This window comes from Carassius auratus, chromosome 28 (genome assembly GCF_003368295.1).
Source record: "Carassius auratus strain Wakin chromosome 28, ASM336829v1, whole genome shotgun sequence".
Taxonomy (NCBI): Eukaryota; Metazoa; Chordata; class Actinopteri; order Cypriniformes; family Cyprinidae; genus Carassius; species Carassius auratus.
Genome location: NC_039270.1, coordinates 14,276,843 through 14,301,549, shown reverse-complemented (window position 1 = coordinate 14,301,549; position 24,707 = coordinate 14,276,843). Strand labels below are relative to the sequence as shown.

General features: G+C 36.4%; 2 protein-coding genes across 6 annotated transcripts; one reads left to right on the top strand and one right to left on the bottom strand.

The window, feature by feature from the left end:
* Positions 1–127: 127 nt before the first annotated feature.
* Positions 128–12,465, bottom strand: slc6a16a (solute carrier family 6 member 16a). Of its 2 annotated transcripts, XM_026208044.1 has the most exons (12): positions 12,176–12,465; positions 8,078–8,309; positions 7,843–8,000; positions 6,810–6,936; positions 5,632–5,807; positions 5,198–5,308; positions 4,859–5,100; positions 2,810–2,990; positions 2,519–2,720; positions 2,077–2,236; positions 1,811–1,973; positions 197–535 (listed from the first exon to the last, which is right to left on the bottom strand). In XM_026208044.1, the coding sequence occupies exons 2-12, from the start codon at positions 8,307–8,309 to the stop codon at positions 197–199; spliced, it is 2,091 nt and encodes a 696-aa protein (XP_026063829.1). In that variant the 5' UTR covers positions 12,176–12,465. The 2 variants fall into 2 exon arrangements, with proteins under 2 accessions (XP_026063830.1, XP_026063829.1); XM_026208045.1 differs by lacking the exon at positions 12,176–12,465 and having other exon boundaries at positions 128–535.
* On the top strand, positions 10,788–24,355 carry eps8l1a (EPS8 signaling adaptor L1a). Of its 4 annotated transcripts, none has more exons than XM_026208048.1 (16): positions 10,788–11,005; positions 15,229–15,361; positions 15,722–15,769; positions 17,725–17,812; positions 18,177–18,229; positions 18,807–18,960; positions 19,064–19,152; positions 19,349–19,423; positions 19,646–19,794; positions 20,629–20,874; positions 20,963–21,071; positions 21,295–21,432; positions 21,522–21,633; positions 23,063–23,225; positions 23,299–23,431; positions 24,098–24,355. In XM_026208048.1, the coding sequence occupies exons 4-16, from the start codon at positions 17,725–17,727 to the stop codon at positions 24,182–24,184; spliced, it is 1,596 nt and encodes a 531-aa protein (XP_026063833.1). In that variant the 5' UTR covers positions 10,788–11,005; positions 15,229–15,361; positions 15,722–15,769; the 3' UTR covers positions 24,185–24,355. The 4 variants fall into 4 exon arrangements, with proteins under 4 accessions (XP_026063833.1, XP_026063834.1, XP_026063831.1 ...); XM_026208049.1 differs by lacking the exon at positions 10,788–11,005 and adding an exon at positions 15,497–15,554 and having other exon boundaries at positions 15,139–15,361; XM_026208050.1 differs by lacking the exon at positions 10,788–11,005 and having other exon boundaries at positions 15,144–15,361; positions 20,629–20,761; positions 20,843–20,874.
* The last annotated feature ends 352 nt before the right edge of the window (positions 24,356–24,707 follow it).

Here is a 24,707-nt window from a genome sequence, read left to right as displayed (position 1 = left end):
GCACTTGCAAAATGCATCCCTCTCAAATAGGGCCTTGACTGACTAATATGTTTCATGAATGTTCATTAGCATAATGAGAATAAATGGAGTCCGCCTCCCTCCACTCCATTAAAAAAACCTCCAATACTGATCAATAAATAGTCTTTTAGTTTTCTGCTCAAACACCTGTTGAAATTCATTTTGTCCCTGTATTTCCTTACAGCCCAGTGTCTTCCTCTTCCTCTTCCTCTTCCTCTCCCTCTTCCTGTTGCGGAAGCAGCCTGTAGTGTTCAGCACCCAGGGGAAGGAAGGTGGAGAGCGGCCGGTTCCTGTCTTCGTCCAGTGGGGAGTGGTGGTTATTCGGCTCTGGCTCAGCAGAATTGCATTTGGAGTATCGTTCTCTTGGAGGCTCAGTCTCGCCCTCCTCCACCGGCAGGCTCCGTCCACCGAGGAAGGAGAACAGGTAGCCAATGGGCACAGGGAGGGATGCTACGATGATTAGCATGGAGAGCATGACCAGAGCCCATCCAGGATACTCCAGGCTACTTTCAGATCCCTGAAAGAGAGACGTACTGTCACCACACTTGAGTAGATAATCTATAGCAATATCACAAATGTTTTTTTCATACAATAAAAGTGAGTTGGGGTACAAAAAAAACATTGTAGACACTTGACTTTCATTGTACACCACCACGCAATGTTTATAAAGAAACTAATCAATTTTTATCTATTCATCAAAGAATACTGAAATATAAAAGGTATCAAGGTTTCCACAAAAACATTTTGTTTTCAACACTGATAATAAGAAGTAATGTTTTTTGAGCAGCCAAAAAAACATACTGGGATCATGTGAGAGTGGAGACTGCAGTAATGACTGCTGAAAATTCAGATTTGAAGCCCAGGAATAAATTACATTTTAAATAACATAGAAAACAGCTATTGTTAATGGTTATAATAATAATTATTTGTGATAATAATAATTATTAATAATATTATTTAATTTTTTTATTTTTATGATTATTTTTAATTATAATTAAATATTATTATATTTATTAAATATATAAAGTCATACATGTCTGAAAAAAAATAAAAGTAAATTTGGACTGCACAATTAATCAAATTTCTAATTGCGATTACAATTATGGATGCCACAATTACATAATCATCCAAAGCAGCAATATATAGTTCAGCGTTCACTTATGTTATTCTGCTACAGATTTTTCTTTCTACATGTTATCTTAAGGGTTTTTCCATTGTTTTAATTTTTGTTTTAGTATAACACTATAATGCCATTCATTTTGTTATTTTTTTTATAATTTAAAGAAGAAACCAATCCGATGTATAGTGGTCATTTAAGGCTTAAGATATTACAGAAAATCACTAAAACTTTTTCAGTTAGAGTGTTTTCAGCTTGTTTACAGCTTGTAAACATAATTCAATGTAAATTGTGATAATTATAATTATTAATCGCAATTACATTTTCAAGGGAATAATTGACAATTATGATTTTTGTCATAATAGTGCAGCCCTAAGGTGAGTAAATGATGACAGATTTCTTTTTCTTATTTTGGCTTTAAAGGATTAGTTTACCCAAAAATTTAAATTTGTTCATTAATTACTCACCCTCTTGTCGTTCGAAACTTGTAAGAACTTCATTCATTCATTTCTGGACCTTGAACGTGGTAGTTGCAAGCTCTTGGATTTCGTTAAGAATATCTTAATTTGTGTTCTGAAGATGAATGAAGGACTTACAGGTTTTATAATGACATGAGGGCATTTTTACATGGAAGTTAGTGTATAATGGTCCATCTCCTTTGAGAGTGTATAATACCGTGGTGTGGTTCCAAGCTGTGTAAGTGGGCCGTTTGAAGACCATGCGGAGAAGACTAGCAGCCAGCAGTCCCACCATGCCGAACAGACACACATACTTCCACAAATAGCGATAAATCACTGGAGGACGCCAGTGCAGCATCACCTCCACATCATCCAAGAAACTGGAGAACAGTAAATACAACGAGGATCAAAAAAACTACACACGCCCGATCACACAAACCATATAAACCCAAAGATAATCATCTGAGAAATCTTTCATCTCACCGATCAGCACCGTAAATCCACGCCACGCTGACGGTCTCAAAAACCACAACGATGATCAGTGGCATTGTGGCAGAGTAGTCATCAAACATCGTTACAAAATAGTTGCCACTTCTCTGAGTGAACAGCAGGCCAATGAAGAAGCCCAGGACACAGCTACACACTGCAAATTATACAAATGATACAGCCAAGCTATGTGTCATTTACAGCCACGGCACAATATCCTGTAGTATATTTAGTCGCGTGACTTTGGTGTCAGAGACCTGGGTTCAAATCCACTGTGAGACACCAATGTGTCCCTAAGCAACACACTTAACTCCTAGTTGCTCCAGAGGCGTGCAACCTCTGACATATATAGCAATTTTAAGTCGCTTTGGATAAAAGCGTCAGCTAAATGAATAAATGTAAATGTAAATGTAGTACTAGTATGTCTGTTTGTGTGTACCCGTCAACATGGTCTTGTGGCGCCCCAGCACTCGGAAGTTGTCCATGAGTGGGGTAAGAATCCCCTGCATGGTGCCGAACATGGTGGAGAGGCCCAAATTCAGCAGCATGAGGAAGAACAAAGTCGACCAAAATGGACTTGCAGGAAACAATGCCATCGCCTCCGTAAATGCTATAAACGCCAAACCCGTGCCCTCTACACCCTAAGAGAAACAGAAACATGATAGAGAGACATTCATTATGATAGTGAGACGAATGTACACTGAAGCACATACATATATGCGAATCTCACCTCGCTCATTTCTCTCTCCGGGTCACAGTCAGTGAGGTTTGACCCTAGCAGGCTTCCATAGTGGCTGTACCATTCTCTGTAGTCTTGAAGAGTCACTGACTTGGGGTCTGAAATGTTGAACCATGGCCACCAATGCTCCGACGAACCTGTTGTTGCTATTCCTGCCATCCTGGCCACATTACTACAGAGTGATATTAACATGTAATGTCAATACAAAGAAATTACAAAATCTTTTTTAGTAACAGAGAAAAACTATTATCTGGATCTTTTGTATGTGCAGTGCCCTCAACTAATATTGGCACCCTTGGTAAATATGAGTGATGGGGGCTGTGAAAATAGATCTGCATCTTTATCCTTCTGATCTTTCATTCAAAAAAAAAAAAAAAAAAGCTCATCATTGAAGTAAAACAATGGGAAGTGGGGGGGAAATCTCATTATGAAATAAATGTTATGAATCATTTTCTAGGGGTGCCAATAATTGTGGCTAACAGTGGCGGTATCTCCATTAGAGCGATTGGAAAAGGTTATTTTAAATTGAAATAATATTTCACAGTATTACTGTTTTTACTCTGTTTTTGTTCAAATGCGGCTTCGGTAAGACTTTAAAATTTGTTTTTAAATATTTCTGATTGAAAACTTTTGAACAGTGATGTGTGTCCCTTTTATAACACTTTCATAAATTAAAGAGCCACACAGATGGGAAATCAAAAATTACCTGTATTACAGTGTATGATGTAGCTGTCCATCAGTGTAAACAATGTGCAAAGTAATTAAACCAAAAAGTACACGATTTATAAAGTTATTGGCTTCTAAAGTAAGGAGTCGACTCTGAATCGCTGAAACGAGTCGTTATAGATTTCAAATCTTTTGCCCATCTCTATGTACGTCACTAGGAGCACTTTGCATAATAATCTCCGCCTACCGTCTTGAGAGAAACAAGACTCTGACCTGCCCCACCCCCACACAGACGCTCTGGTTGGTGTGAGAGCATCATGTCGAGGAGACAGTGTGTTTGTAATTGTAAAGGCAAGTTTGTTTTATTTTCACTGCCAAAGAATGAAGATCAGAAGAACCAATGGATAAAATTCAGTACAACAAATCCCTTTTGTTGTGTTCACAACATTTCACTGATGACTGCTTTTCTAATCTCGGTGAGTACAGCAGATTTTCAATGCATTTGGCCATAAAAGATGGTTCATTACCAACTTTATTTAGACCAACAAGCATCTCCGAATCACAACGCGAAGTATGATTATGAAGTTATGTGTCTGTTTTCTCCCGAGCGTCTTATCAGTATGTGTGCTGCCTGCAGCCTTTCTCTGCGCTGATCACCATTTACAAACACGTCATTAAAATGAAGTGTAACTCCGTGAATACTCAACGAAGAGACATGAGAGAGATATCTATAGAAAGCTTGACATGTCTACTTTAAAACTAAACAAGTGCTGCCGAAAACAGATATTCTTTGATAAAGTAATCCATATGAAACCACGCGATGTCCGTTTTTCACGTCTCCCTTCATTATATCTAATGTGACCACACCCCCGCGCTGAACGCGCTATTCAGATTCAAACTGAAGCGCGCGGCTTGAATACACCCACACAGAAGAAAAAGCAGCGAGACTGTTCACGTTTTTTATTTTACTGTTTGCTTCGCGGTGAGAGGAATAAGACATAATTCACCCCAAACAGATGCTAACGCATAGTTTACCGTGGAGGTGTGTGCGGAACAACCAATCAAAACTATGTCAGTTGACCAATCAAAACACAGTATTCTACCGAAAGGTGGGGTTTAAGGAAACTGAATCTTTTGAACAGCTTCGCGCAAACCGTTTGGGGATCTCTGAGAATTGAGGTAATTTTAAAATGATATTTTGACAAAAATGACAATGTTTTTTAACCTTGGATGGATTTAAACCTAATGTACAGGACTTATAAACAATGATAGGAAGCTTAGAATTTTCATCTTACTGGCTCTTTAAGGCGAGAGATCGAATACAATTGTATTTCTAGCAAAAAAGGAGGGAAATGAACACAGATTCTCACTTACGCTGCAACACAATCCAAAGCAATGTTCTTGGCTCTGAAACCGAGGACCACGAAGACAACCAGAGAGGCCAGTACTGAGGTCATGAAGTTGATGCCTGAGACCATGATGGCGTCCCGGTGGCAGTTGTTATGCACGGGATTGTAGGACGAGTAAGCGATCACAGAGCCGTAACCCAGACCCAGAGCGAAGAAAACCTGTGTAGCAGCCTGACGCCACACCTGCACCTCCCCCCAGATCTCCAGCTAATAAAGACAGGGACGAATGATTACACAATCACATTTAGATATTTGACGTGCCTTTCAAATCCATTTGATAGGAGTAGTGTGATCTTGTTGTCACCTTGGGATAAAACATATATTTGATGCCCTCTATAGCGCCGTCCAACATGAGCCCTCTGATTAGAAAACAGATCAACACAGCGTAAGGGAACACAGAGGAGAAATACATCACCTAAAGAAAAGAAGAGACAGATCAGTATCTTTTTATGTTTTAATTCCAAAACAACTGCTGATTCCATTCATTTACAAGTTTTGGCAGCAATTATGAACACACTGGGAACTGAGTTTCCCTTGAAGGGTACTAAAACCTCCCAAAAATGGCAAACACCAACATTGCGAGGAAAATGGCTCGAAAAAGTTCTTGATTTTTTACAATGTGATAAGCTTTATCTGAGGTTAGGATATAAAAAAATATAATGCGCTCAGTAACAAACAATAGATTTACAAGAAAAATCTCCACCGCGGTAGAGAAACAAACATGTGTGCATGTTGTACCTTGGCAGAAGACTTGATGCCCTTGATCATCGCGAGACACACTATAGTCCAGGCTGCAAGCAGGCAACCGGTCATGATGGGGTTAAACTCTCCTGACTGATCTATGGAGTCTGAGATATCCAGAGCCTTTCTGAACCAGAAATACGAGGTAGGAGAGCTTGACGCACATTCCTTCACTAAGACAGGAAGATGAGATGAGTTACAACACAGACGTACAAAAACCCTTTATATCAAAGTCACACAATGTACAAAGAGTATAATTATCAGGGGTGTATGCGAGTAACTGACTAGTGAAGTGCTCATTAGTGACTTGCTAACACTATTCAGTTTTTTTTTCCATATTTGAAATAAAAAAACTGATTTTCCTTTGTGCCTTTGCCTAAGGCAACAACAAAATCTATTCCTCTGTTGAACCCTTAACCTAAACGTTGAATGCGGTGGGTTTTACTGTGATTTAAAAAAGTCAATTAATTATTATTGTTATTATTTTTCATATTTTATTTGTTTGTTAATTTTTGGTTTTTTTTGGAAACCATTATTGGTTATATAATACTTTAAAATATAACAAAATATAAATGTCACATACATATCATGCTACTATTCAACAGTTTGACACTATACTGTAAGTAAGGTTGTGTAATGTTTTTTTATTTATTTAACTTTTTAAAGTTTTATGCCAACCAAAGCTACATTTATTTGATTAAGAATACAGCAATGCAAACAATTTAAAATAACTGTTTTATATTATAATATATTTTTTATGTGATGGCAAAACTGACTTTTTTTAGCAGCCACTGTCCCATGATCCTTTAGAAATCATTCAAATATGCAGATTTGCTGCTCGAGAAACATTTCTTATTTTTATCAGTGTTTAAAACAGTTGTGATGCTTTACATTTTTGTGAAAAAAAGACGTATTACTTATATTCAGGACAGCATTAACTTAACAACTTTTGTATTATAAATATCTTTACTGTCACTTTTGATCAATTTAATGCATCCTTGCTAAATAAAAGTATTAATTTCTTAAAAAAGAAAAAAAAATTCCTGACTTCAAACTTTTGAATAGTACCATGGTAAGAAACTGTATATGTATATGACTACAAATGAATATGTATATGACTACAAAATGAGTCGAAATGGCCATTTCAAGTGATAATGTGTCCGTGAGCAACACACCTGTCTGGTTTGAGATCATATCTACAGGACACTTCTCCCATGGCAATGGATACTGGAATGAATTCCCCATATAGAACAGAGCCCAGGCAATGATCACATTATAGTACAGGGCCACGAAGAAACAAACCTGAGAAAAACAAGAGCAGCATGAAAACGCCTGGGTCGACGTATAGTTTTAAACTGAACAGAATAGTCTTTACTGCTTCTGTTACTGAAAGACAAACTCAGATAACCTCACATTTCGTGTTAAGATACCAACATTATGGAACTTATGGTCTTACTGAGAATCTGATACTGTTATCACACAAGCACACATATGCAAAAGCGCACAGGAAATCCTCTTATATTCTCCTACAGAGAGGACAACTCCCACTCCTCATATACACAAACACAGAATATATATCAACATGTATGTATGGATTGCAGCTATTTTAAAAACACTTCTCATAAACGTGAACTAAAGCTGGCTGCGTTTTTTTTTTAAAGCCTCAGGATAAAACGGACACTGCTGTTTTGACAGCTCTACCCAGCATGACTGAAAATACTTTCTCTAAATTTTCTAATTTTATTGCATTGGCCACAAAATATTTGTGGCGTTTTGGCCTGTATACAGACACATTTCCTGTTGCAACTAATCTAGGGATTTCTAAAAGCTCAAGCCCATAAATCAAGTTTAAAAAATCCCATGTCATGTAACCACCAGACGAAACATGACACCTTTCAGCTTGTTTTAAATATACACTCGCCAATAATATCTCAGAGAAAATGTCTACACACTATTTTTGTCAATCTTTGTTATAATGTCTACTATGCACTAGAAAAAATATACATACATACATACATACATACATACATACATACATACATACATATATATATATATATATATATATATATATATACAACGTGTATCGCACACGTCTCTATGCATATTTCTATGCATATGAATACATAAGCTCAGTGTTATAATGCAATCAAGTAATTTTCTTCAAGTACTAAAATATGAGTTCTTCTGCTATAGAGAGTGTTTTACCATGCAGCTGGAGTAACCGATGCCGGCGAGGCGGGGCGAGATGTGCTTCCAGACCCCGATGCTGCCCTGACGGATGCTTTGCCCAGCGGCCAGCTCCATGAAGAACAGAGGAACCCCGATAATGAGCAACAGCATCACATACAGTAACATAAAGGCACCTGAAGACAGAGAGTGTGTGGTTACGTTAGCTAACAGCTCAATTTCACAAACACATTCAATGGACAAAAATACCCACCTCCTCCATTTTGGTGGCAGAGATAGGGGAACCTCCAGACATTGCCCAGGCCAACACTAAAGCCCACCTGAGCGAGCACATACTGCAGCTTGCTGTCCCACGCTGGCCTGTCGTCCTCTGGCACATCAGCACCGGCGGACCCTGCTTCATCAGCCACCACCAGAGCCATGTCTGATCGACTCTCAGTCAAAACACTGCCATCCTCATCATTGGGCAATGGCAGCTTCTCCATCTGCAGAGGACACAACAACCCTCACTAAATGTTGGAGAACATGAACGACTATTTTAGTATGATTCACATACTAATATTTCAATGTTTTTCTGTTTTTATTTTGTGCTATGTGCTCATTGTCACTTTTATTTCTCTTTATCTCTTTAGCAACTTTACTACTTCAACTTACTTATTGTTGTGTTGAACTTTTGGGGGTATTTTAGTTCAGCTTTTTTTTTTTTTTATGAAATCTAACAGTTTGAACAGTTTTAGTAACCGATCGTTGATAAAAATGGTGAAGCGATTCATTTCTATAATGTTCCTTTCAGGTTTTCAGCAATTATATTGTCAACAGAAGGTCTAATACGGTGACATATACGAGAAAAGAATATGTTTATGATGTTCACAGTATGTAAGACACCTTCATGGACAAGTACAGCCGTTTCGCAGAAAACCACGGGGAACCGCTAACCCTCTATTTCTCTTTCTCTATCTCTCCACTTCGCTGTATTTACCTCTCTCATTTTTTCTTGGACTCTCTCCCTCTTCCCTGGAGGGAAGTGAAAGGATTCATTGTGTTCTTTATGTAAGTTGGAGTGAGTAAAGTCAAAAAGTCAAGACCAACTTGCCATCTCCCTGTTTCCCACCAGCTATCACTTTTCTTCTAAGGTAAACAGAAGATCGTGGTGTAGAATTTACAACACCGAGAGCAGAAAACCAGAGAAGAAGAGAGTGTAGAAATGCTACATTAGTTGCTTTATATTATGTACAGAACCATGTATTTGTTTTTTTTTTCAACATAATGCATTTAAAAAATAAAATAAAAGAATAATTATTGAAATAATCCAGACATTCTCCAGAGGAGATAAAGAACTCAGCTGAACAAAAGTAAATGACAAACATAGAAATGTGGATTTCAAAATGCTGGCTTAAAGTCTTATTAATTTTACAAATAAGAAATGTTTGCATACAGACTGGGCCAAATATGTAAAAGTGCACAGAAGGCAACCACAACTACAGCCCGTGAACACAATTCCAGCATCAGTGTCCCATTGGTTCAAAACTAATTTGGTCAAAAACTGTATTTCACATGATTTCCATCATACAGAGGCCCTCCTTGTGATTGTGAAACACACAACCAGGAGTGTACAGGAAAATGTAGGCCAGTTAATGGCTGTTTATTTAAGGCTCCAGAGAGACTGGATCTTACTTAATGTTTGGAAATAAATCACAGTATGTGAAGCACAAATACTGTAGGACACTGATGTAATTAAACAGCTGTAAAAAAAATTATATATATATATATATATATATATATATATATATATATTCTATATAATATAAACAATGTGGAAAGATGTCATACTGTAGCACCATACAAAAAACACTATTAAATATTAATTTATATTCAAATATATTTTACTGCCAGTGCTATAGTAACTGATTTAGTTGGGTCATTTAAAGTGAAAAGCACTTCAAGTACTGTACTATAAATTGTAAAATGTTTGTGTAACCTCTAGTCCAGCGAGTGAAGATTAGTATTTTGTGAGCAAGTAGTAGTAGGGATACATAGCTACTCTGATCAAATTTCTCTATTATCTCCCCTTTCTTACAATGTACGTATGTCTTGTTTATTATATGACACTATGTTCACTTTGACACAATTTATCATGAAAGTGCTATATAATACAAAGCATTTGGAAAATGAAATGATTTTGTCTTCAGGATTGAGGACATACATATCTGGTAACAACAATTATGCATCAGTGTTCTTGAATTCTTTTTAAAACGAATGCCTACGTTGGTTATTGTATGAGTTTTTCTTGTATGATTAACAATGAACAAATAGAAATTAAAAAAAGAAAGAAAGAAAAATTTGTCATGAAATTATTATTTTTTTAATTAAAAAAATCTATTTTCAACATAAGTGCAATGATAAATGACAGACTTGTCTTTATAATCCAATGCTTTCCAAAGAATAAATGGGTCTGTATGCATGAAAATGCACGTCACGTATATAGTTGCCTTTATATTTCATGAAAGGGGATCATCATATTTGCAGGTATTAAAAGGGTTTAAAAAGGTTGAAAACCCCTGAACTGGGGCATGACATAAAGTCATGGGTCTGCATATAGTTTCACAGCTAAAGAGGCCATATGGGCAAACCTTGACTTGAAAGAGTCTGGTCGAGCAGTGTTTCCCCGCCTCATGAAGAAGGGCCCAGCTCGGGGATCTAGTAGTAGTAGTATAGATTTGAATGCCATGTCAGGATCTGAGGCTATAAAGTGACATTAAATACAAGGATTGCATAAATATAATCAAATAAACTAACAAAAAGAAAAACCTACAAGATGTTTACCATTGATATATAATACAAATCTAAAACTGATCTGGTAAAATCTCACTAAATAAGTCCTTAAGTGAGCTTAATACATATATATTTTACTTGCATTAAAAGTAGGACAGTCCAATAAAATATGTTTAATGGATGGAGGGGTCTTGCAAAACATACATGGAGTTGGGGTTTTCTCTGGGATCTATGCGCTCTCCACTGTGAGAGTGGAAAAGTACAGATGTCCAGATCCCTCTCTTTAGCAAAGACAGAGCGAGAGAGCACGTGAGAGAAGGAGAAAGAGGTGTGTGACTGCGTCAGAGCTGACTTTGTGAGGTGGAAAGTTTTCAAGGTGTCCGATGCCTCTATGATGATCTCGTGACAGGTGAAAAGTAAACATCTCATCTCTCTCTTGTCTCTGTGCCCTTGCATGTCTAGGTAGCTGTTTGGCATGACTACTCTGCCAAATAAAGATAGACATAGGCTAACCGATCATATAGTTTGATAGTGAACAGATTTTCTTTGCTTCTTTGTTATTCCTCCGAGTGCCTTTTCTACAAGTGCCAGTGACCATCCCACTCAACCACTTATTTGATTGGTTGTGCTATTGTTCTGTGCCAGTCTCATTTGATTTCATTTATTCAACTGTTTATGAGAACACATGACTATGCATATAGACAGTATCAACACCACTGACTGAAATATTGAAATATACACCCTTTTGCTCTTCACTGTCCATGTGGGTATGTATCCACCTGTTTATATTTGTCAGCTTAAAAGAAGCTAAATTTGACTTGTGTTTCAGGTTAAGAAAGAAAAGAATCAACTTCACGTAAAAAAAACAAACAAACACTTTAAAAAAAAAAGTAAAAAAAAAAAACATATTACAACAACTTTCCACAACCGTTACGATAAACAAGACAGTCTTTGTTTTTTCAAATATGATTAATGTTTCTGAAACTGTTACAGTTATTACTTATTATTTGGTAATTTAATGAAGATTTGTATAAATATTCTATAGGATTTTCTAAATTGTGCAGCACTCTGTGTCAACTTGTGTTGCTTTTATTGAGCTATATAAATACATTTTGACCAGAAGTTTAAATTAATATACACATGGTATATTTTGGGTTGAAATTTTCTGCAACATCACCAGCTTGGTGCAAATCTGGCAGCTGACGGTATTTTAGGAACATACCATTCCAACCAACCAGAAATATAATATATCACACACCACCAATGCATTTACGCTCATTGTTTCAGCCTGTAAATAAACTTTAAATAGGGATTAAACACAGAATTAATCAATGAACCAGATCAAAGTATTAAAGACCAGAACCAGGGTTAAAACTTTAATGCAAAGTCTCAAATGCAACTGGAAACAATTTGATAGTTTCTTACTCGTTTGTTGGTAGAAACTATAAGAAAAGAAGAACTTTTAAGATACTCCTATCCACACGTGTTTATACTGTATGTTAAGAAACTGTTGCAATTTAGTTGAAGAGTTCTCGCTTGCACCTCTTGAGAAAACTTAAAGCAGTTCTTTGACTCTTACCTTGTAGCCCGTTTCGGGGGGAGTTGCCCTGTAGTAGTTTTAGGGGGGGGGTTTTCTACTTAAACCGCTAATCTTCGACTGGTAGCCTCTATGTTAGTGATTCAGCAGAAAATCCAGTGGTTCAGACCCACTGTAGTATTTTTACCCCGCTCTTGGCTTGGTTGGTTGGCTGGCTGGATTGGGGGGATCGCCACGTTGGAGGGCTCGGCTCCGAATGTACAACTTTGGTAAAAGGCAAATGTAACGCCAGACCCTGACGTTGTGTCGGGTGCTCTGTCATTGGAGAACAACTCATGAGTTTTTTTTTTACCTATGTTGTAACGTGCCCTCCCCCTTTTGACAGCTCTTTGTGTCACATTACAGAACACGCGGAGCTCCCCTTTTGGGGTCTGCGTTCTCTTTATCAAAACACCCACTAATATAACAAAATATCTACCTATATAGCAATGCCTACAACGTTGTAAGTGTATACAGTCCCTTAAACTGATATTATATCACGTAGGGAGCTGCTGTGGATAGTAATGCGCGAGCGCTAAGCTCCACCTCGCGCCACGCCTCTTGTTTATATTTTGAATAAGCACATTGTTGTTCATATGCGTTGAACTTCAGAGCCCAAAGTAAGTCTGTTAGTACGCATAGAAACTACATCTGCCACAAGAGCAGGGGTGAAGAAGTTAGTTCTTGTAAGAAGAGGCACGTTTTCAAGCGTTACATAAGATCACTCATTCTTGCCAAGAAGGCCTATTGCACTTTTTGACACCCGAGGGCGCCATTGCCTTACTTGAGGCTTTCTAAAAGTATTCTGAGCTTTATCAGTGTTATTATTGTTATTATCATGTTTCTTTACTGAAAGGAGTTATAAGGATATGGGAATTATTCTGTATTACTTTGGGACGGGAGATAATAGGCTTAACATCATGTCTGGGATGAAATTGTGAAAGGCTGAAACAGTGCTGGAGATTCAAATTGAACCCAGTGAATCGAATCTTTTGAATCCTTCAGAGATTTGTTCAGTTTTTCTGCAAGCACTGCATTCCGCTGACTTGCATTAATTTGCGTCGCGTGTGACAACGGGAGACCAGAAACAAGCGCATTATGTTGTTTCGTGTGCTTTTTTGTTAAACAAAAGTTTAGGGAATATCGCTTGATATAATTCATATGAGGACAGGATGAAGTCGCAAACAAAGACGCAGGTTTGCAGTGTTGTAAAAAATGGACAGAGCTGGGTAGATTAAATTGTAGTCCCTTGCTGATTTCAAATTACGTGAAAAAAATAGTTAGTAACGTAATCCGTTACATTAAACATTTTAGGTAATAAAATCAGACTACTTTTTAAAGTCAGATTACGTTTAGGCTACTTTTAATTTAACTTGTTTATCACAGGATAAGTGCATTAGCACATTGCATCATGTTTCACATGAGGTTCGTAAGTGAACTGTAGTTTTTTTTATGATAATATGATATTGATGATAATAATTAGTCATTTAAATTAGTCGTTTTAAAATAACATAAATCAAAATGCAACACTTACTAAAAAAAATTATATTTGATTTCTTTACCTGCATGTCATATGAACGTCAGAGATCCAGAAACATGCAAATGTGATTCTTAATTTTATAAATATTTATTTGAAACCTCAGGGGTACTTAAAGGGATAGTTCACCCAAAAATCAAAATTATGTCATTAATGACTCACCCTCATGCTGTTCCAAACCCTTAAGACCTCCGTTTATCTTCGGAACACGGTTTAAGATATTTTAGATTTAGTCCGAGAGCTTTCTGACCCTCCATTGAAACTGTGTGTACGGTATACTGTCCATGTCCAGAAAGGTAAGAAAAACATCATCAAAGTAGTCCATGTGACATCAGAGGGTCAGTTAGAATTTTTTGAAGCATCGAAAATACATTTTGGTCCAAAAATAGCAAAATCTACGACTTTATTCAGCATTGTCTTCTCTTCTGTGTCTGTTGTGAGGGCGTTCAAAACAAAGCAGTTTGTGATATGCGGTTCGCAAACGAATCATTCGATGTAACCGGATCTTTTTGAACCAGTTCACCAAATTGAACTGAATCGTTTTAAACGGTTCGCATCTCTAATACGCATTAATCCACAAATGATTTAAGCTGTTAACTTTTTTTAATGTGGCTGACACTCCCTCTGAGTTCAAACAAACCAATATCCCGGAGTAATTAATTTACTCAAACAGTACACTGACTGAACTGCTGTGAAGAGAGAACTGAAGATGAACACAGAGCTGAACTAAAACTACAAGCAGTTCTGTCTTGGCAAGGTTGAGTTGAAGGTGATGGTCTTTCATCAGGCAAGAATGGTCTGTTAGACAAGCAGAGATGCGAGCAGCTACTGTCAGATTATCAGGATGGAATGAGAGGTACAGTTGAGTATCATCAGCATGGCAGTGGTTTAAAAAGCCATGTTTCTGAATGACAGAACCTAATGATGCCATGTAGACAGAGAAGAGAAGTGGTCCAAGAACTGAGCCCTGAGGCACCCCAAGTAGTTAGATGTTGCGACTTGGACACCTCACCTCTCCAAGATACTTTGAAGGACCTATCTGAGAGATAAGACTCAAACCACTGGAGTGTGGTTCCTGAGATGCCCTTTACCAGTAGGGTTGACAGGAGGGTCTGGTGGTTAACCATCTCAAAAGCAACGGATAGATCAAATAAGATAAGTATTAAAGATTTGAATTCCGCTCTTGCCAGTCTTAGGGCTTCAACAACTAAGAGTAAGGCAGTCTCACTTGAATGTCCACTTCTGAAGACAGATTTGTTGCTGTCAAGGAGGTTGTTCTTTGTGAGAAAGGGGAAGACTTGGTTGAACACAGCTCGTTCAAGTGTTTTTGCCAATGAAAGGAAGAAATGAAACTGGTATAGTTCTCTAAAAGAAATGGGTTGAGGGTGGGTTTCTTAAGGGTGGGTTTCTTATTGGGTGCTGACAGCAAACTTCACATAAATTGACCTTGACTCACAAAAGTGCTTAAAATAGCTTATACACTGAGGTAACAGCATGTCTTCACACCTGTGGCTGACAGTTACAGTAGAAGAGAAAAAAAATGAAGACAGAGGGAGGGCATGAAAAGAATGTCAGATCTAGACAAACAAGCTTAGCCTGAACACACTGCACTGAAGCGGTGACCGATGCACTGCTGAAGACTCCGTGGCTCTGTGAGTATTTCATTTATTTGTCGATATGTTTATGTGGTGTTTTAATATTTTCTATAATCTAGTTTGGGCTTCTCAAAGTTTTTTATTTCTGTTTCTGTGAATATCTGTGAAGATCTTGTGTTTATTGTCTCTCAGAGGAATGTAAGAGGAATGCAGTCATCAGAATGTACTGTAGTAACACACTTCCACCCAGGTTTCTATGCTCTTCATATCCTGAAACTCAGGAGAGAGAGAGAGAGAGAGAGAGAGAGAGAGAGAGAGAGAGAGAGAGAGAGAGAGAGAGAGAGAGATCATGAGTCCATGCTTTCTTCAAGTTAAACAGATCAACTTGTTTTTCTTGTTCTTGCATTTCTCTATTAGGTGTAAACAGAAGATGTGACAGAAAGAGGTGCACACATCTCACACACGGTAAGACTTTTAAACCAGTCATTTAAATCTTTATAATAATGGCATGGAAATGGACACTTTATATTAATACTAGCAATTTAGGCAACAGGTGTATATTATGATTGTATAGTCACATGGAGATGCTGGCTGCGATGCACATTGGTAATGAATGCTGTCCCCTGAAGAATTGTAAAAGTAAACACTCATCTGTAGCAATGTTCAATGCATTGTAATCTCATATCTAAGAGCTATATTTTGTGTCTTGTACCTATTCTTTGGGGATACAATGCCATGACATTGTTAATTCAAACAAGTTATTGAATAGATCTCTTCTTATAATAGCATCTATGTTCTTGGCATAGCTGCTGCCGCTCCTCCTAAACAACACAAGAGTGTTTAGTCAATGCAGTGATTTTGTAGGGTTCCTGGAAATTTCTAGCAATATATAGACAGACATTGGGAACCAGGGATTAAAAAGATTTTGAAACATTTCAAACATTCAATTAAGAATTATTATGACATAAAATGGAGAACAAATTATTTAAATTCTACACTTTTTTTTGGTCACTAATCTGTGACATTGATCAGTACTTATTGATCATGCCTATTTTGTCTAGACAGTAAGATGTTCTTGCCTCCAGTGAAGCATACAGTGTTTTAATCAGTGCACAAACCTTTTTTTGCGGTCTACACTCTTAAAAATAAAGGTGCTTCACGATGCCATAGAAAACCCTTTTTGTCTTAAGTGGTTCCATAAAGAACCTTTAACATCTGAAGAATCTTTCTGTTTAACAAAAGGTTCTTTGTGGTGAAAGAAGATTATAAAAAGGTAAGAAAGACATGGTTCTTTAAAGAACCTTTGACTAAATGTTTCTTTGTGGAACCAAAAAAGGTTCTTCTATGGCATCGCTGTGAAGAACCTTTTGAAGCTCCTTTATTTTAAGAGTATTTTGTCTATATTATTTCATTAATTTATTTCCATCCATTTTGCAAACTGTTTGTCCTGTACAAAGCTGTGGAGATGCTGAAGACTGGCATTAATTAATTTATTTTAAACTGGAAAATACATAACAAAAAAGTGTTTCTAACAAGTAATCTCGAGCTTTGGAAGCCATCTGTAAAAGCTTAGATCTACATTTTAATGACTATTTTTATTATTATTTAAACTGTTAACATCCTGAAAAGAAATACAGCTCTGATGTGACCCCACAACCAAGAAGCTAATTGATCATAAAGATCTGACTAACGTTTATTGGTTTCTGCTTGTTGGAGGCCACAGCTGTGACTGAGCTAATGTGCAGTAATGTATTGGTTATGTGTGGAATGTCATGTTCTTTATCCCAGAGTCTTAAACAATGAAGGAGTGAAACTCTCAAGCAATCCTGCCAAGACCAGATTCACAAAAAAGCTATTCAGTGAGTTGGTTTGGCAGAAGAAGAAAAAATCTGAACAGGCGTGTCTTGATTATAGCTTATTTTATTAAACCATATAAAGAGATTCTCTCAGGCTCTTTGGCATAGTCTTAATATTTTTTTTTGTCTGCCTGCCAGCTCATTTGAATGAAATTCTGTCTTCACTTTCTGATGCTTTCTACTAATAGTCCACTACTCAAGAATCCACTTTGATAACAGCATAATGCTATTTAACTGAAACTTTAGTCCCATGTAAAATGGTGACCAAGGAACTACAGTTATAATTTAAGTAGATAAAAAAAATTACACATTATTTGTTCTCTTAAATGCATTTAAAAAGCCACATACCTGTCAAAGCTTTCTGTGGTTTAGTTGATATTGTTACTCATCAGTGTATGGTTGAACCAAACCAGTATTGACATTGACTGTGTGTGAGCAGGTGACCAGGTAAAGCTGTCAGTTGGATGACAGCTGAATTGAATTGGATGATATTTTTTTAAATCACTGACTATATAACTTTCTTTGTTTTTTTTCTTTCCCACGTTCATTATTTCGCTCTGTAAGATGGCTGCTCCCACAGTTATCCCCAGGAGACAATCTAAGTCTACAAACAACACAGCTGCTAACTCACATCCCATAGGTGTAAATGCATGTGTGTATATGTCTATTTTCTGTTTGCCTGTTTTATTAAATATATATGCAATGACAATACATATGTTTTTTTAAATTCACACACACACACACATTATTGGTGGTTTATGGGGACTCTATGTAGCATAATGATTTTTATACTGTAACCCTACACCAAAGTTATACCCCTTACAGAAAACTTTTAGCATTTTTAGATATATAAAAAAAGTTATTTAGTATGTTTTTAAGCCTTTTGAATCATGGGGACATAGGCAGTGTCTTCATAAACCACCTTTACATTGTAATATCTCTGTCGTATCCATGTATATGTATATATATTTATATATACATACTATATTTCATTGCTCTATATTTGCTTATCATAGTAAATGTAGGAGACAGAGTGAAAACACATCTGATGCATGCACAGAGAGAAGTTGTAAGTATAACTGTTAAATAGGACACTTACTGTTACTGAATAGAATGCAGACCTGAAAAATTACAATTTAGTTTTGTAATAGAGGAGACCAAGGCTAGTTGTCACACTTGTTACACCCGTGAATATTTCTGAAGGTTATTTATTTATTTATTTATTTTGAAGAGACTAAAATTAGGGTGTTTAAACACACCTTTATACATTTATAAGTTATCACTTTAAAAGCTGCCATTAAACATATACTATATTATAATTAGTAAAGCAACAAAAATGTAAAGTTAAAGTAATTCATAAAAGAAATCTAAAACATAATGTTAAAAATATGAAACTATTTGTTTGTCTATTTATGTTTTACAGTAGTTGTAATTAAGAAACTGTATGAAATTTCCAACTGGAAAACAACACAAGGACTTACCTCAGTAAAAACTGTGACAGCTTGCCTTGACCTGAAAAGGATAATGTGACTGGTATTTTAGTTTTAGGAAAAAGACTAATGAAATGAAAAACTGTGTTTTTGTAACTGGACGTGTTACTTAAAACTTTAAAGTTTACTCTCTTTTTTCATACCCTGCTCCTGCAGGACTTGGTGAATCACTGTTTTGCTGATGTGGAGCGTTTCATGGCCCGTCTTCAGGAGACAGCAGAGGCTAGGAACTTTCTAGAGCAACAGAGCATTAAAAAGAACAGCAAAAAGAAAGAAAAGAAGAAAACCAAGAAGAAGAAAGAGCAGGATGGTGAGAGAGATTCCCCCCAATGATCTCCATTATTCACAAGCCTATCTGAGACCAGATAAGCTTGTCAGAAACACAGTAAATCCTAAAGCATCTATGTTTGTAGATGGCCCTCTCACACAAAGATTGACGCCGCCATCAGAACAGGAGTTTGTGGATATTTTTCAGAAGATTAAATATTCTCTCTGTCTTCTGGTAAGGTGCCAAATTCGACAAATCTTACTAAATCTTGCAATTCACCCCCCCCCCCCCCAAAAAAAAACAGGAGAATATTTTATCCAGTAATTTTTTGTGTTTTTTTTGTGGGATTAGTAGAGCAGAAATGACATATTTAAGAACTTCATAAAAGTGCTGACCCGTGTGGGCGTGTGTGTCTGTGTCTGTGTTGTAGGATCGCCTGAAGATGAAAATCTACGAGCCAACCTCAGAAGAACTCTTGCACCATGTTTTCATCCCTTTGCACTTGGTAAGAGTATTAAACACACACAGCAGACATGTAGAGAAAACACCCCAACTCTAACATTCATTTTCCTTATTCAAAAAGTATATTAGAGCTTAGGATTGGCAACATAGGTATAACGTTCTCTAACTTTAATTCAGAAGACAACTGAAGTTACTTTTTTCCACAAAGTACAGAAAGAATTTGTAATTGTTATATGGTGAATTTGTTTTGTTGTATGTTCCCCAGATGGTAAAGACCACAGGTGGTCCTGAGTTGGCAGCAACAGTCTCCAGCCCCGCTATGACCAGTGGAGCAATCTCCCTACTACAGCAGAACCTTAATGAACAAGAGAAAACGCTGTGGAAGTCCCTCGGCACCAACTGGACCGTGCCATGGTCTGTAACAAAACTGTTGGATTTACATTTGAATGGAAATTATACTAGTAGAATAAATTACCAAATAGAGATCTGTGTGAGTTTGAACCTCACTTATAAATGGATAGTTCACCCAAAAATGTTGAACTTTCCATTTATACTATCCATAATGACAGCACATTCTGTCATTATTTACTTCAGAACCTGAAAACTTTCTTTTTTCATTGCACAAAAAAAGAACACAACATAAGTTGCTTTTTTTTCAATAACACAGCCCTGCAACCGTAATGCACATATTTATTTAGTATTCAAAATATATAATTTAACATACAATCTGCAGTGGAAAAATATGTTAAAATACTTAACCCAATAAGATATTTTCACGAAATATGGAATTTTCCGTTTCTGTCACAGGCCATAATTCTGAAATCATGATTAGGATTAAAGTAATGTGTTCATAATCGTTCATACATATCAAAATCGGCTGAGAATTGAACAAATAGTTGCAACATGGCTCAGAAGAGGATAGGAATCATGTCTGGTTATTATTGGCTAAGACTTATTCAACATACAAATTGCTTCTGACAGCAAATGATATGAAAAGCTCAGATTTTTTTGAGAAACTGTGACATTCTAGAGCACAACGGACACTGTTTTTGGAATCAGCACCCCTTAAATTAGTACAAAAAAAGTATTGGATTTCATTCAGCAAATATGATTCAGGGTCGTGTGGTGTTATATTTAATAGGAAAGGAGTGTTTGAGCTTCAAAAAGAAAGGAAAAGCAGATTATAAAAGTGTGAAGTCACTATAACTAATAAAGCTTGGTTAGTTAACTCCAGTGTGTGTTTGTCAGCTCTCAACTCAGCGAGCCTGTGCCTCAATACACACCTGTCTTTCTGGATGGTTGGCAGCCGATGGCCATAGACGCGCATGGACAGCCCATCGAGGACCCCTTAGTGTCCCAGCACAAACATGAAGCCCAACAGGTTATAAAACCTCTCACTCGCTGTTATAAACACAGCCACAATACAAACACACCTTCAGCTCCTCCCTTTCTCTCTCCACAGGCACGTCTATCTGTATACCAGGACCGCGATGGGTTAGTATTGACCAGTCAGCTGTGTGTGTGTGTGTGTGTGCGCATGATGTCTTTGTGATGCCATTCTGTGTGTGTGATTCTGATTTAGGATGGAAGACCCCCTGCCTCCTCATGGAGAAAGGCTGTACCGCTGCAGTTATGATTTTGTGGCAAGAAACAGTAGTGAACTCTCAGTATTACATGGAGACACTCTGGAGGTATTTTGCATAGACACACACACACAAGCAACGGTTTCCCTTTCCATTTTATATTATACTTATTTCACACATAATTTGGGTGCAGTAATATTTAGTTTAAATGAAATGTTTCTTGAGCAACAAATCCTTTAAAATGTGCCTTATGTTTTATTTATAAAAAGCTCCTTTCCTTGTCTTTTACCCTTACTTTGTCTCTCTGTGTGTCTGATCCTCTCTGTCTCAGGTGTTAGAGTCATCAAAGCGATGGTGGAAATGTAAGAATGAATACGGCCAGATTGGTTTTGTTCCACATAATATCCTCGAGCCAGTTAATCACGCAGAAGTTGACTCTTCCAACACAGTATTGCGCAACCAGTCAATGGTAAAGGCATCATGCATTGCACACACATATGTAATCAACAACATACCCACAAGCTAATTCACACAGTAATTCCTATCATATTTTCATAGAAAGCTCCTGTTCCTCCCCCGGGTGTTCTGCCCAGTTCTACAGGCAAAAATGCTTTCCGCCCTGATCCACGCCCTCACAGTATGCCACCAATGGGAGACGACGGAGATAAAGGTATTGTTCCTTACAACATTATTTCTAAATGAGTCACTTCTAACTATTTAATGAATACCTTTTGTTCAAAGTATAATTACCAAGACAATGCTTCTGGAGTAAAAGTCAAAGTCAAAGTCTCAAGGTTATGGAGAATGGTGAATTCATTATTAATGAGTATTGTATGCAAGCAAATAAACAGCTAAGTGTCCTTCTGAAAATGATTTGGCATTTTATTTTTTACATATCTGACTGATTTTTCGCCAGTGTCTGACTCTTTGGACAACTTGATTTTGATTGGTCAACTGTAACATTCTTCAGTCAAATATGTTTGTGTAATGTCCACTAAACTGTACATTTGGCCATTTGTGTTTTTTAAGACTATGCTGGTTTCATGTAGCATTCTGTGGATTATTTTTAGATTGATTATTTATCACATAATGAAATTATTATCTTGATGATTAATTGTTCTCTTCATATAAATTTAATTCAAACATGAATATTTATGATATAGTAAGCAGCAATAAATATTGATTTTAAATTATTGGTATTATTTATATGTATGCATTTATTAATTTGGTTGTTTTAAGACTCAACTGATCAGTATCATAAAATAAACCCTTTCAGAATAATAGTAGTTTTATTTTAATATTATATATATAAGTTTTTGTCATTTTACATTTTTTTTTAAAAAACTATTTATATATAGCTTTAATTAATTGTTATTTATGTTTTAAATTTGGAATTTTAGTACTTCAACTTAAACATACAGTATTTATTGCAGTTAGGTGCCAAGGCAACAGTGTTTTAAGTTTAAAATGTTCATCTAATGTATATATTTATTTTAATTACCCAAAAACTATATTTCATAGTTCTAATGAAAAATAAAAACTAAGAGTGATATTAGACCCCCCTGGAAGTTTTTTTCATAAAGACTGACCGACTGTACATTATCGCTCATATGTGACCCTGGAGCACAAAACCAATCTTAAGTTGCACAGTTATAATAATAATAGCCAACAACACATTGCACGGTTCAAATCTATCGATTTTTCTTTTATGCCATAAAAAAATAAATCATTAGTATATTAAGTAAAGATCATTTTCCATGAAGATATTTTGTAAATGACCTACCGTGAATATATCAAAACTTAATTTTTGATTAGTAGTATGCATTAATAAGAACTTAATTCGGTCAACTTCAAAGGTGATTTTCTCAGTATTTGGATTTTTTTCTGCACCCTCAGATTCCAGTTTTTCAAATAGTTGTATCTCTGCCAAATATTGACCTATCCTAACAAAGCTTATTTATTCAGCTTTCAGATGATGTGTAAATTTAAAAATGGACCCTTGTGATTGGATCTGTGGTCCAGGTTCACACACTTTAAAACAGGTTCCCTTTTAAAATGCATATTTGATTTCTCACTGTAAAATTTGCTTGTGTTAACAGTATTTTTGAATGATGAGCTCTTGCAGCGATTGGCCAATGGTAAATCAGCATCGATACGCCCTGTGGTAATTAACAAAGCAAATGAGACAACCGCACCGCTGGACTTTCACTCCCCTCCAGCTGAGGTTCAGGGGTGGCTCAGGGCCAAAGGCTTCAATGATTAGTGAGTCAAATACACACATCACAATCTGGAGCTGAAACCTTTGCTCATGTAGTAACCTCTGTCTGTGTCTCAGCACTGTAAAGAGTCTGGGTGTCCTAACGGGAGCTCAGCTCTTCTCTCTGAATAAGGAGGAGCTGCGTGCCGTTTGTCCAGAAGAGGGAACCAGAGTCTACAGCCAGATCATGGTGCAGAAAGCACTGCTGGAGGTAAATCTCTCACTCCCAGACACACTCTCACAAAATACCTCTCATTCCTTCTCATTGTCAGCTGTCAGACCTCAATTAATAGAAAAAGGCTCTTCTGACAGTCAGCTTTGACTGGGTATAGTAACTGTGGTCTGAGACCACATTAAAAATGTATTGGGAAAAAATATCAAAAGTTCTCTTTCTCTCTTTATCCAAGATTTAAAATAAATAGCTTTATAATTTTGAAAAATCTAAATATAAAAAACAACAACAATATGACTTCAAATGAATAACTTTTAAATTACATTTTTATCTAAATTTAAATTAAATTTATGCATTTAGCAGACGCTTTTATCCAAAGCGACTTACAGTGCATTCAGGCTATCAATTTTTACACATCATTATATGTAAAATAATGTTATTATATGTAAATATTATATTATCTAGGCCATTCAAGCAAACGCATTTTAAAATGCTGCATGTCAGTAGATAAATAATCACAATATAGTGAAATAGAAGCACTTTCATGATTAACAGTATAAACGTCATTTGTCAGAACACTTCGAAGGTGATTTGTGTCTCAGTGAACGTTTGAGGTGACTGAAATCAGTGGATCGAACAGGAGGGAGATTAGCAGAAATAAATCATAATTGTCTTCATATCTGTCTTCTCATGGCTCTGTTGCAGGATGAGCGGAAGGCCACGGAGTTGGAGGCCATAATGAAGAAACAGAAGATGAAAGTTGATCTGAAAGCAGAGGGTGGAGAATTTTAATAGATATCCCTCTCACTCACACATTCAGACAAGCATTTATGCTGAGGCTTTAACAGACAGCTGTGGCATGAATTAAGATCTTTTTAACCATAATGATCTTTGTTGGTTATATGTCATTGATAACAGATATATTTCATCATTACCACTCATCATATTGAAATCAAACCTGTATATTCCTTTATGTATTGTATTTTAACTATAAATAAAATGTATTGAAATACTGACTGTATTCATATTTTAATGGTATACATATTTTATTAATCATATAGATTTTTTCTTACATGTACAACTGCTCACAACCTGACCTTTCTATTGTTATTTTGATGAACTGAAAGTGATTTTATTGTCTTTTTAATTTATTGCTTCATTACTACAAGTTCAGGGCATTTTCACGAAAAGAAAAAAAAGAAAAAGAAAATAATAACCGGACATTACTTGAAATAAATGTAAAAAGTAACGAGGTCAAGTGGCCGCATACTACACTGTATAAAAATGTAACGTTTGAAAGCATTAAACTAACCGC